General features: G+C 37.8%; 1 protein-coding gene across 1 annotated transcript in view; it reads right to left on the bottom strand.

Annotated features, from left to right (window-relative positions):
• Window positions 1–12197, bottom strand: part of LOC127960190 (pituitary adenylate cyclase-activating polypeptide type I receptor-like) — a 29447-nt gene extending 17250 nt beyond the window's left edge. The window contains exons 1-2 of the mRNA XM_052559786.1: window positions 11826–12197; window positions 5254–5436 (exon numbers count right to left, since the gene is read on the bottom strand). Coding sequence (XP_052415746.1) covers window positions 5254–5313 — 60 coding nt within the window. The 5' untranslated portion in view covers window positions 5314–5436; window positions 11826–12197. The remainder of the gene's footprint in view (window positions 1–5253; window positions 5437–11825) is intronic.
• Between the last annotated feature and the right edge of the window lie 855 nt (window positions 12198–13052).

The raw sequence follows: 13052 nt of genomic DNA, 5'->3' as shown, positions 1-13052 counted from the left end.
TTCTCACTTGACTTCAGGTGATGAGGAAGCTTCAGATGAGATGTGTTAGTAAAAATGAATTTTCCTGTCCTGACAGCCATTATACTGTGCTCATAGTGTGTGCTATTAAATTGCATGCACAAATATGGTGATGCGTGCTGTAGTCCATATCATTTCATATTAAAACACAATTGAAACTACGAGCATGTGTGCCAGATCTACGTCATGTTCAGCAGCGGCTGCTTTTAAAGCAATAGCAGCCAAATAACCTAATAACCCAATTGCTGTGATTTGGTGGTTTTGGAAGCCCGCGCTGTGGTAGCTTTCTTTCTCTGAGGAGATTGATATGGAGGGCATCGATGAGGTCGCCAGCTGCACAAGAATCAATTACACAAGCATATTGTGCCTGATATTATAATGAGCATCATTAATGGGGAGTGGAGCTCGCACAGTTGGCTCTCGGGGGGCTGATTGTGCTTTTCCCACTATTCAGCGCTTCGCTCTCGATGGGCATGCTCTGAGGAATGTGTCCGTGCATGTGATCTTGCGATCGCGGTCCCGCTGCTGCTGAGACATGGTGGCGACCAAGATCTCGGGGATCGCACATGATCAGGCGGATGGGTTGTAGACGGCTCTTCCTATCTCCACCCGTGTTTCCTAGATCTAGAGCTCGTTTTCGAAGCTTGGACGCACACACTATGGTTTCTTCCCCCTCTAATCGAGAGCTCGCTGCAATGGCCATCTTTCTCTGAGGAGATTGTTGGATGTTGTTTGAGTGACTGAGTGGTCGCACACTCCCGACATTCCTGGGTATTTTAATATGGGAGCAGGCATCCTGTTGAGGCAAAGTCTTTGTTGAACATTTCACAGAGGCACAAAAGTTGTCCCAAGCCATGTGACACTTCCAGCAGCCTGTGAAGTGTGCACCTGTGGCTGCCACCTCTGCCCAGCCAGCTAAGCCTTAGCATTGAAGACATTCCCGCTCGGCTAAATGCTACCCATTTGCGAAGCACCAGGTACACCAGCCAAAAATAGCACTAGACCCTGTGCCTCAGGCGTCTTCCTGATCTACATGACAGAAAAAGGAGCAGGCCATGGCTAGCCGGACCTTCCCTCAATGCTGCCAATCACCATGCTCAGTTCCGGGTGCAGTCAGCGTTGTGCTTGATGCAAACTCTGGGCCTGAGCAAGTGCCCAAGCGGTGATCCGCTATTATGGTTGAATACTAACAAACATTTTCAAAAAGAGAGATAATTTCCTCACAAGTACCATGTCACCTTGCAGACACCAGGCTCTTGAACCAATTCAACCCTCCACAGCCCCTCCACGATTCTTGAGAATTGCCTGTGAGGGAGTGGCTTATCAATACATGGTCCTTCCCTTTGGACTATCCCTTTGGACTAGAATCCACATTCTCAACTACCTCGATGACTGGCTCGTTCTGGCCCAGTCAGTGGTGGAGACACTATCACAGAGCACTGCTCCTCAGCCACTTAGAGTGCCCGGGCTCAAGGTCAATTTTGCCAACAGTGCACTGTCCCCAAGCAAACGAGTATCATTCCTGGGAATAGTGTTTGACTCAACACAAATGAGAGTGGTGTTTGCAGGGTTGTGTGTAACAGTCCTGACCCCTTGGAACAATGCTCAGTGGATGGAACAAGGCCTCAACATGGGAATCGTCTCCAGGAGTGGTGTCCTACATAAATCACCAGGGAGGGCTTTCCTCAAGGCACCTCTTTGTGCTGGTAAAGCGCCTTCTGGTATGGGCTCAACTCAACCTGTGCTCACTAAGAGCAGTGCAAATTCCAGGCAAACTGAACCAAGGAGCAAGGAGCATGTTGTCACAAAGCAAAGTCCACTCAGAAGACAGTCTGTGGATGAAGCCTCAAAAGACCTCTTCGCCTCAAAAGACAATTCTCATTGCCCAATTTTTTTATTCCAAGGACAAGGAAGAATTGGCCAATGACTGGCCCAACCTTCTTCTCTATGCTTTTCCCCAGATCACCCTTATCCCTCAAGTAATCAAACAAATCAGCGAACAAAAACACAAGGCCCCTATAGCAGGCCAATCAGTGGGAACAAACAACTTTGTTGTCTGTTTTCTGAGCGGGGCTAGGAGGCTGAATCTGCCCCATCGCCTTACTGTCCCTACGTGGGACCTACCCACTTTTCTGAGGGCCCTGAAGGGTCCTCTCTTTAAGCCACTGCAGTCTGTTGACCTTCGGTCCCTGTCAATGAAAACCACTCTGCTGCGAGCATTAGCATCGGTCAAATGAAAGGAAGACTTACAGGTGCTCTCTGTGAGCCCTATCTTCCTGGAATTTGGGCCTGGTGACTCTAAGTTCCTCCTAAAAAATGATGCATGGTTATATTCCTTAGGTGCTGTCTATTCCATTCAGGGCACAGGTCATTACACTCTCTGTACCTCATCCCTCAGAAGAAGACCATGAGTTGAATTTTCTCTGCCCTGTCAGGGCACTGAAAGTTTAAAAAGAGCTTATAACCTGGACATGGCCTGAATCCTGAATCCTATGGCAAAGTGCCAACTGATATAACCAGATGTCCCCACCCATTCCGTCGGGCTTAGCCACTAGTTTGTACAGTTACATTAGCCATTCGTTTGGCCATTACCAATGGACATGCAGTTACACTGTGTTATTAAAGGCTTCAGTTCATGATAAAAACACACACTATTACTCATACCGTCTTAGCAGATGCAGTACTTGTTCCCATACCTCAGGGAACCAAGGTTATGTTTCTAATAGAGTACGATTTGTTTCTTTAAGACGTTTATTGATGGACTAGGGTCCTGTGGATTACTTTTGGATTATTGTGATGTTTTTATCAGCAGTTTGGATTCATTCTGATGGCACCCATTGACTGCAGAGGATCCATTGGTGGGCAAATGATGTAATGATAAGGAAACAAATTCATCTTAAATGGCTTTATGGTGAGTACATTTCAGCAAATTTTCATTTTTGGTGAACTATGCCTTTAAACTTGAAAAGATTCCCATGTTGAAAGAAAAATCCTTCATCAACAGAACTACCTACAGTACAATGCACAATGGATTTAACAGAATATGAAATCACATTATGAGATAATAATAAACTAATCACTTTTGAAACCCTCCTTAATACTGCTGATTTGAGACTCCTGAGATTGTGGTTATTGCGATAACTGGTCTCAGAGCACCATGCGCATTGCCTTGAAAACATGAGCAAAATTTAATAAACATGAGCACCAGCATTAATATTCATGAGGGCTGTGTAAGATCTTACCCCTCACCCTGGCTACATCGCAAAGCTGATTTCCATCATAAAGAGACTACGCAATTCACTCCTACATCATGACATCAACACAAAAATCATAAAACTAGTTAATTCCCAGTACGTTTCTTTCTTTCCTTTTCCCCTCCTGCTTCTTTTGCTGTCCAACTACATTTTACATTTTGTCCCCTTTATCTTTCTATGCCACTATAAAAGTAGAACACATTAATTCTTGTGGAATTGAAATTCATTCATACCAGTCTATGATTTGTCAGTGACTATGTTTTTGAAAAGTGTGAAATGTACTTATTTTTTTCTGTCTGCTGTCTTCAGTGTGGGTGTGGGAATGTCATATGGCATTTTCACTCAGGTAAATGGCAAACAAATTATAGTTGTGTTATTTACAGTTTATAGTCATACAGTCATATTTAAAGTTGTTTCTGCATATTACAATGTGATAGAGGAAGCATTGCAAAGTTTAAAAATGCATACTTCATCTTTAATGAAACACCACGCCATTTCATGCTGGAAACAGATCAAAATAGAAAAGTAGAGGAAATACCCATAGCAAGTTTCATTTGTTTTTCTCTTGTAACAATAATTCCATACACTGTACCAGACAGTAATCCCCAGATTTACTGGAACTGGATGGAAAAAACTTAGTGAACTGTGGGATTAGTTGATGTCTGTAGGGAAACTCTTTCTTTTAATCTTATATTACCATAAGCATTAGCATATAGCTAATCAAAATCAAACCTAAAACTTCTAAATCTGTAATTTAGAATTTTGTAACATTATATGCAATAGGAAAAATTTGTATATTATTAATTCATAGTCACAGTATGAAAACGATCATATATAATTAGTATATTAGTAATTAGTTTGAGCATTTTTACATTATTCATTGCAGATTAGATTTGATTCTAAAATCATTGCTTATGTATGGAGCTCAGCTCAACATGAGAGAATACATATAGCCAAAATCTAGTCAAAATCATGACTTTGAAATGTATCCCTATTGTGCATAATAGCCTATGATTTTAGTAATTTCAGTGAATTTATAGTACTTTACTATCTACTTCAGTTGTTGTTTTATAGCATTATTTATTTCTTTTCTTTTCTTTTATTGTTACAATTTTTTTGCCTTTTACTCATTTGCTGATAATAATGAAAATTTATTTTGCCTTCAGTTCATACATGTTTTTAACCTGTTATTCACTTTCATTCAACATTCCTACACAGACACTTGCAAAAAAATTTGTTATCAGAATTAACATTGTTCATCCTGTAATGTTCATAATTAAATCTGCTAACTGAGACAGAGCAGAAGTATATCTTCTGTAAACTTTCCATTGCAATGCCACTGCCAGCTTTTAGTGTTAACTAAAAGTGAAATAAAACAGCATGGCCTTTGTTGCTTGAAGTGCTCACTGTACCATAACTATTTGGCTCTTGGACAGTTTACATTTGGCCTCTCTGGTGCCAATGATCTTTGGATGCCAGGAACCATCTAAGTGCCAGTGTGTATGTGACGTAAATTGCCCTTGGACGTTTGTTTCTCCTCAGCTGGAGGCATAGACAGTAGACCAAAGAGAGAATGGCTCTTCATGTAAACAAAGAAGGCACTTCTCCCCTCAGTTATGTGAGGATACCATGTGTATGAAATGAGCAGTCATCCAGGAAACAATAAATGCCTTTACATTTGACCTAGTGTATGTGGATTATTTAAAGAAAGCAGTTACAAGAAAAAGAGGATGAAAAAGGAAGTGCGGGGGTCTTTTTTCTCCTCCAGACCCACCCGTTGTAAATTTCTCTCACGCTTTCTCTCTCTTCCTTCTTCATCCCGCACACTCTCTGTCTCATTCAAACCTTTTTATTCTCCTCTTCAGAAAATATATTCTCTGAAGCCAGATAGTTTAAATCAGTGGTACTTTTAAGCAATTCGGGCTCATTAATCCAATGGATATGCCTTGTTTAAATAAGATAAAACATGTATATAGCTTACCAAAGGGAGAAGGATGAGTGTTAAAAACAGGTGCTGACATTTTCTCACTGTGGAAGCCATTTTGTTTGGAGCACTGATGTGATTGTATCCGCCGATCAGCAGCAGCAGAGGGGAACAGCAAAGTGCTGGATGGTAAAAAGGTACACTGGAAATCTGCTGCAGTTCTTCAAATCACCATCAGATCTGTGCAAAAAAAAAAAAAAATGGTTTAGATACAATTTTAGTTAATGCTTAATCCATTTTATGAGGTATTCAGTCAAACTATGTCAAAGAATGTCAAACCTTAAAAGCAGTGCATTTACAATCTTGCAAAAATATAAAGGTAACAGATCACTCATGTGGTTTTCCTCACTGTCAAAAGTGAGTTCAGACTAAAAAAAAAAAAAATGCCTCAGAGACTAATAGATTTTAACTTGAAGGCAATTAAAATGATCTAAAATTGTAATTATTTTATTAGAAATAAATTAAAATTGTCTTGCCCTTAAGTCTAATTTACAGGTGTTTTTATTAATTTTTTTATGTCAAGGCTGTTTACTTTATTTGATTTTCTAGGCACAGACCTCTAAAAGGCCATGAAACTCCATCAAAAAAGTGTTTTTGCATTTAAAACAAACAAAAATGCTGCAAATAAAACAATTCTACACAATTATTTGAAACACATAGTATTACGTGAATAGCATTTACATTTATTTTTTGCCTCATTTCCATCAAAATCAACAGTTTTGCCACTAAAAACATTATATTATCAAGGAGAAAAAAATGTAATTTATGAAATTAAATATGAGGCAGGTGATGCATGAACAAAAAATTAATAAATAAAAAATAAACAATTTCACAAAAAAAAGGTAAGAAAACGTAAATAATCAGTCTTAGTAAGGAATCTGTTATTTTATTCTATTATTATAAATCACTCATTACCGCCACATAATGCTTTATACATATACATAATTTGATATGGTGGAAATAGCATTGCGGGGGAAATGTTCACAGAAAAATAACAAAAATGACACAATTCTCTTGTAATCCATGTATATCCACTGTTGGACATTGTTATAGTATACACAGACTCGAAAAATGATAAAGAAACATAAAACATAAAGGGGATCACACTACACTTTTGATTGACTTCCACTGATTTCCACTCAAACATATTATTCAAAATTATTAGTTGAAAACGGCAGCACAGAGCATGACACTCTATCTTGTTCAATGCAGTCCAAAGAAATTTCACATGCTCAAATTTGTATTATTTCATGTTTTGTGAATTGGTAGCTAATTTATATGAATAGCTATGTTTTCTCAACATTGATTGGGCTGTACTGTAGATATACTGTACAGTATTACACCATAAATGGCCACCAGCTACACTGACCACAAACTGTACACATGTCTAGCGGAGAATATATGGCCTATTATTGTTAAGTTGTTTATCCAAAAGACCCGTATCATAGAGCACAGCCTTATGACGCAGCTCACGGTATTGCTTAGAGATAATTGCTGATTCAATTCTCTTCATCACAAGCACCAATCTCATGAAGGTAGGGGAGGAAGGAGCTGTAGGGGAGACTTTGGTACACTCAGATAGGAGAACGAAAGAGATAAAGAGAGCATAAGTGTGATGGATGGATGGATGGATGGATACGTAGCTGGATGGAGGGCTGGAGGGAGATAGAGAGGAATGAGTGGAACAGCTGCTCTGGAAACTGCTCTTGCTGTAATTAGTGGGTATAATGAAGCTGACTGGCTGAGAACTCCCCCAGCGATGCCTCAAGATCACACTGAGACATGCTAGACAAGGATGTTCGCAAAAACAAACATGCATGCATGCACGAAAAAAGAAAAAGAAAAAAGAGTGACATTTACAGTACACAAGCAAAAACAGACCAGCCTGTAGCAAATAAGAGAAACATGCTTGCCAGTGCCAAAGCCGTATAAGGGCAAACTTGGGTTTTCTTACCCCATTCATAGGGGAAAGTGTTCAAATCCAACTAAATATCAAAACATCCCAAGACATATAAGTTGGGAAAAATCCTTAATGTGATTTCTAGGAATGTGTATATTTGGAAAGGTATCTGTGCTGTGCATATGTGTCTTCACTGCCTTTGAAGTGTGATTATGGGACTCAGTGGCTGATATTACGGCAGTATTTGCACATGTGTGTGAGTGTCAACATTCCAAAGTGTGTGCTCAAGCTATCAGAGGCCATAGAGAGGCTGCATGCCTAAACACTTTCCCTTTGCACACTCCCCAGGGCACATTTACCACAGCAAATCCTCTCCACAAAAGGACATGCCTTTACAATTAGCCACAATTAATTCTACTGACAGAACAACATGTGGGAGGTGGGCCGTCCTGTATGAGGGAACTGATAGGCTGGATTGCTTTTACCAAAGCGTTTGGATATATACATGATATTTTGTCAAAATTGGCTAAATATTATGGGGAGTGTGTTAGCATTTGGAGGTCAAACACTGCTACTGACAGCTTGGCTAGCTGAAGGGCATACTTCAGGGACAGGTGGCACTTCATAGCCTACAGTATGTGACAGATTTAGTGCCATGCCTTAAGCATTTTCCTGGCTTTTAGGTCTATGACATCCAATGCAGTTTCACTCTGGGCTAAATGTGATTTATTTTCACATACTATTGAAGTAATTAGTGTTTTTTTTTGTTTGTTTTTTGTTAATAATCTTTCTAATATGCTGATTTGCTGCTTTTATAAACATTTACTATTGTTAAAAATGTTGTGCTGCTCAATATTGTTTTGTGAAAATCATGACACGTTCCCCAGCCTTTTTTTTTTTCTAAAAAAAAAAGGTTTAAAAGAACAGCATTTATTTGAAATTAAAATCTTCAGTAACAATGTAAAAGTCTTTACTTTTGAATGGTAGTGCTTCTATGATTTCTATTTTTATTGGAAGTGTGGGTTTGTACTGGTTTTTATTTCAAATAGACAGTCATTATGTCTCATGCCGGGGAGAAAAACTGTCAAAATATAATCACTATTGAATTTGGATTCTGCTTAACTTTAAATCTAAAGGATTACATTTCTGAAACTCAATCACAACAATTACAAAACTATTCTAAATAGGATGCCGGTGTAAACAAAAACAAGTAAAGCCATCTCTCCCCAAACCCCCTGAGGCCAGTGATCCAGTCAGCGTTATTATCACACTCCAAATGACTTTGCAGAGGTAATAAGGCATGTCAGTCTGACCAGCTGACAACCCTAGTTTTCATTCCCCAAAATAATATCTATCAAACGCACCCACAGCACAAAGATGCCACAATGTTCCAATAAAGCAGTATAGCTGTATTAGATCTGCCCTGCTCCACTAGCTAGTGGTCATTTGAAGCAAAAGTAATCTGTCACACCACCACTCACAATATATCCAGACAGGTTTAGTGTGCAAGAAAGAAAGAAAGAAAGAAAGAAAGAAAGAAAGAAAGAAAGAAAGAAAGAAAGAAAGAATATTGGGGGAAAGAAAGGGATATGCAGTAGATGTATCCATTTTCATTCTTAAGGATGGATGAAATATGTCATACATGCATAAGATGGATCTCTGGCCTCATTTCTCCACTGAATATTCTTCATAAATCTCATTAGAGTGTGTTAATGCCGAACTAGGCTGACCAATCGTGAACTTAGTCACTAAAGTCTGCACAGCTATATTTAGATTGTCAATTGTTGTTTGAAGAGGAAGAAGAAGGATTATAATTTGCATTTAGACACATTGAGTGAATACATAGCGTAAATCAGGAATTAGGGAATTTGGAGTCTCCTTCTCTCTTTCTCCTTTTCTCTCAGTACAAATCAAAAGGGATTCCATGGGGTGACTTCAATTACTGTGCCATGAGCCCCCAGGTAACAGAGTGATTTATTATCAAAGCAGCACTGTAGTGTACTGTATGTGATACAAGCACAAATCATTTAAAGAGTGTGTCAGTGGCTGACAACAGTCAAGCAAAGTGTGAATATAGAATTTATGCCCAGTATAAAAAAAATGCTGAACACACAGAAAATAGTGAGCTGGTCCGTCTCCAAGAAGAGTGAAAAGGAAAAGGTCTGTGTGCAAGTCCATTTATGCCCATATCTGTTCGTGTGTTGCTGTATATAAGAATACAATACAAACTAATGGCATGAGACACGCAATCAGCAGACAGTTATCACTACTGGTGTCTTACTGCTGGGTTAAAAAGGGTTGATTCTGTGACCTCCCTTACTTAAAGAATATATATTTTCCTTATATATTAAAAAAATCTAAATATTAAATTGAATTCATAATGAAAATATTCCGAATAATATATTGTGTATATTAAAATAATGAATGAATAATATATAAGTAACTGTCTCTTATACTGAAAAATGTGTGTTGTGTCAAATGTGTCAGTTGACTTATATCGTAATGTATGTACATTTGTTAAAAAATACATCTCATATGAGTACATGTAGAATATCCTACTGTGTGTATGTCATACTCTGTGTATATACATATTTGAAAGCATTATACACACAAACACACACACAAATGTGCTGCACAATCTTGTAAGCAAGTGCTGAAAAGTATATATATATATATATATATATATATATATATATATATATATAGTTATATATACTGGAAAATATATAATGCAATAATAGATGGGAAAGTAGTGTTTATGTTCTTGTATAGTAGCTTATACAGTATTTACCATATACTGCAGTATAGATATAAAACATCTATACCAGTGAAAACAAAAACTGCACTAATTTTTTCATGTAATAGTTTTACTGAAAGTCTCAGTAAATTAGTTTCTCTTTCATGTGTTGACACAGGGGTTTCCATTAAGCTGTAATATTTCAAGTTATCTTCAGTGAAATTCAGAAAGGCCTGCAGCATTATCTCACCACTTTTTAAAATATATTAAACTGGGATCTCAACTCAATATGGAACACATATAAACCTGTTCATTTTTAATTCTTATATCATTAAAGGTGAGTGGTTGTAACTGAACACCCAACGATGCGGTGTAATTTTTAATGGTGGACTAGCATTGAACTGAACTTAGTGTGAAATTGTAAGAGTTTATTTGCACTTACACATGCTACACAATAACTTGAGGGGTCAAAAGGCACCAGAGAGCAACAAGAATAGAAATGAATACCCACATAACAGTTACAGAGGCTCTGTAGTGAATATTTCATACTATCCGATACAAACAGGGAGAGGAAAGAGGAAGGAAGGAGAGAGACTGATCTCACTGCAATCAAATTGAATCAAAGGTTTGTTTATGCTGGGTTCATTCAAAATAGAGTATTTAATAGCATCATTTTATGCACATGTAATTAGGACTTTCAAAAATCACACCACTAGGGCTAGTAAACAAACAAACAAACAAATAAATAAAAAGTTGATTTAAAGGTAAAAGGTGACTTCACACATTTGTGAATATGCAAATATATTTAATGTGATGTTATTGCATAATGTAAATTAAAGATATTTAAACTTAAAATAAACTACTAAGCAATGGAGTAATGGGAAACAAAAAGATGCAAAAAAAAAAAAAGATGCAAAAAAAAAACCAAATGCATAACATGCTGAATAGACCTATATACAAAATTAAACATACTGAAAGCAATTATTTGCAGACAATTTACATGTTTAAGGTTTCTGCAATATCTGCAATATTAAATGGATATGAAATAATAGATATATATATATATTCCTTTAGAAGTTAGTACTGCAATTTTGTGGTATAATCATCGCACTATAGTTTGGGTGTGGCGTGGCTATAGCAATAAGGTTTCAACATTTATAATTCAGGTGCAGTGGATACAATCAAAGTCTTGTACGTCTATTGAGACTATTAATGAAGCAATAACGTGAATATGAAATCATTATAACGGTGGTCAAATTCTGCGATCTGCTGAACTGTACATTAAAAACATAATAATAATGCTTTAAGTTAGGCTATGTTATAGGCTATCGTGTAAGCTCCCTTACTAGCGTGTTTTAATAAGAACATGAGCAGCAGCTCCATGCCTGTGATCTGTAGCTACGTAAAACGTGGCGATGCTGCACGCTGGACTATTATGTTCTTTTCTTTTTGTCCGCTTTTTTTTCTTCGTTTTTTTTTTTTTTTGCTTTTTTTTTTTTTTTTTTTTTTTTTTTTTTGCTTTTAAAGCATTCTGTTTTATAACAAAGAATGCACATTCCCCATAAACGGTAAATGTTAAAATTAATAATTCATGTAAACCGCACAACTCCCAGCTGGCTACTACTATAGCCTACTAATAATACAGCCTATACTACAATAAATCGCAGACCGTCTTCAAGCCACTCTCCAACCAACCCCATTAAATATCATTTCAACCACCAAATCTATAGCAAAAATTCATAAAATAAAAACTGACATGTTAAATGGAAGTATTCGCTCCATAATTAATCCATTCGAGAGCTATTTGATCATAAATTGCATTTCATTACAGTCTACACATGCAGCGAAAGGAAAGAAATGCGTTTCGATGCAGAATTCACCAAATGGTCACTGCGAGAATGAGTATAGTTTATAACGAATCATGAATCTTACTGTCCCAGCAGGAAGAAGGGTGTCGAGAAAGGACGTATCAACACGATGCAGAATGCAGAGTGTCTCGCGCTGACAGTCACTGGCGTTGTAACTGCTGCGTCGCGCGCTGGTGCACAAAAAACATTCCCTCAAGACGCCTCGTAAAAACTTCTGCGGTCAAGTAGTGTCTCTCTCTCTCAAAGATGAACGAGGGAACAGACGTCTAATTAAGGCAATGAATGAAAAATACACGCACATAAATACACTGATCAGCCCAGAGCAGGTTTGAAGTAAGGGATGTGGTCTGGATATAACTCGCTATTCTCTATATTGTTGTAACACTCCGCTGCTTAGCGGTTATCCGCGCAGACTCACAATGATCCCTGATATGCGCTGCGCATTTAGATGAACCCCTCCAAACACCCCCATCTCTCTCTCTCTCTCTCTCTCTCTCTCTCTCTCCCTCTCCCTCTGTAGACTCAAGGAGTCCAGTCCAAAAAATGTATTCTAAAACAAATTGTTTTACACATTCGTAAGCATGCTTAGACATAGCTAAACAACTCAAAAGACAAGAACAGACTTAGCGTTCGCGTGTCAACATTTGCCGATCGCGGATGAATGCTTTTCTTTAGGTTCCGTATCGGGCGGTTTGACCAAATGTGTCTAAATCAATTACTATAGATATTTAGAAAAAGATCATAAATAGATTTATACTAGACTAAATAGATCATATAGTAGGCTATTTATTATTTTAAAGTGTAGCTAGTTGTTAGACCGGTAACACTTTATTTTAAGGTTTCTTTGTTACACTTTACACAGCTATACTCACTATTATAATAACAAGTATGCATAATTACATGCCAGTAACCATTAGCCAAACCCTAATCCGAACCCTAACCATAGCCTAAATATAGTTAATTAATATTGCACATTTAGTGTATTATGTTTAGCTATGTTTAGCAAATACATCTTGCGTTGCACAAGGCGGACCTCAACCCTTTTCAGGCTACCCTCTAAAATGACAGAAATAACTTTGAAAAGCCGACCCTCTAAATGTAATTATATAATACGCACTCTGTACAGTAGGAGATACTTACTTCGTGGATAAGAGTAAAAGTGCGTTACTGTCAGTACATGATCCTTTGTACTGCTCACGCTGATCAGTGAGTTAAAGGATTTCACTATTCAGCTCATGCTTGACCCATATCCGGAGACAGCTGCGCCGCAGTTCAGCTACTTCAGAAGAGC

This window comes from Carassius gibelio, chromosome B6 (assembly GCF_023724105.1).
Source record: "Carassius gibelio isolate Cgi1373 ecotype wild population from Czech Republic chromosome B6, carGib1.2-hapl.c, whole genome shotgun sequence".
Lineage (NCBI taxonomy): Eukaryota > Metazoa > Chordata > Actinopteri > Cypriniformes > Cyprinidae > Carassius > Carassius gibelio.
This window is presented reverse-complemented; position numbering and strand designations above follow the sequence as displayed.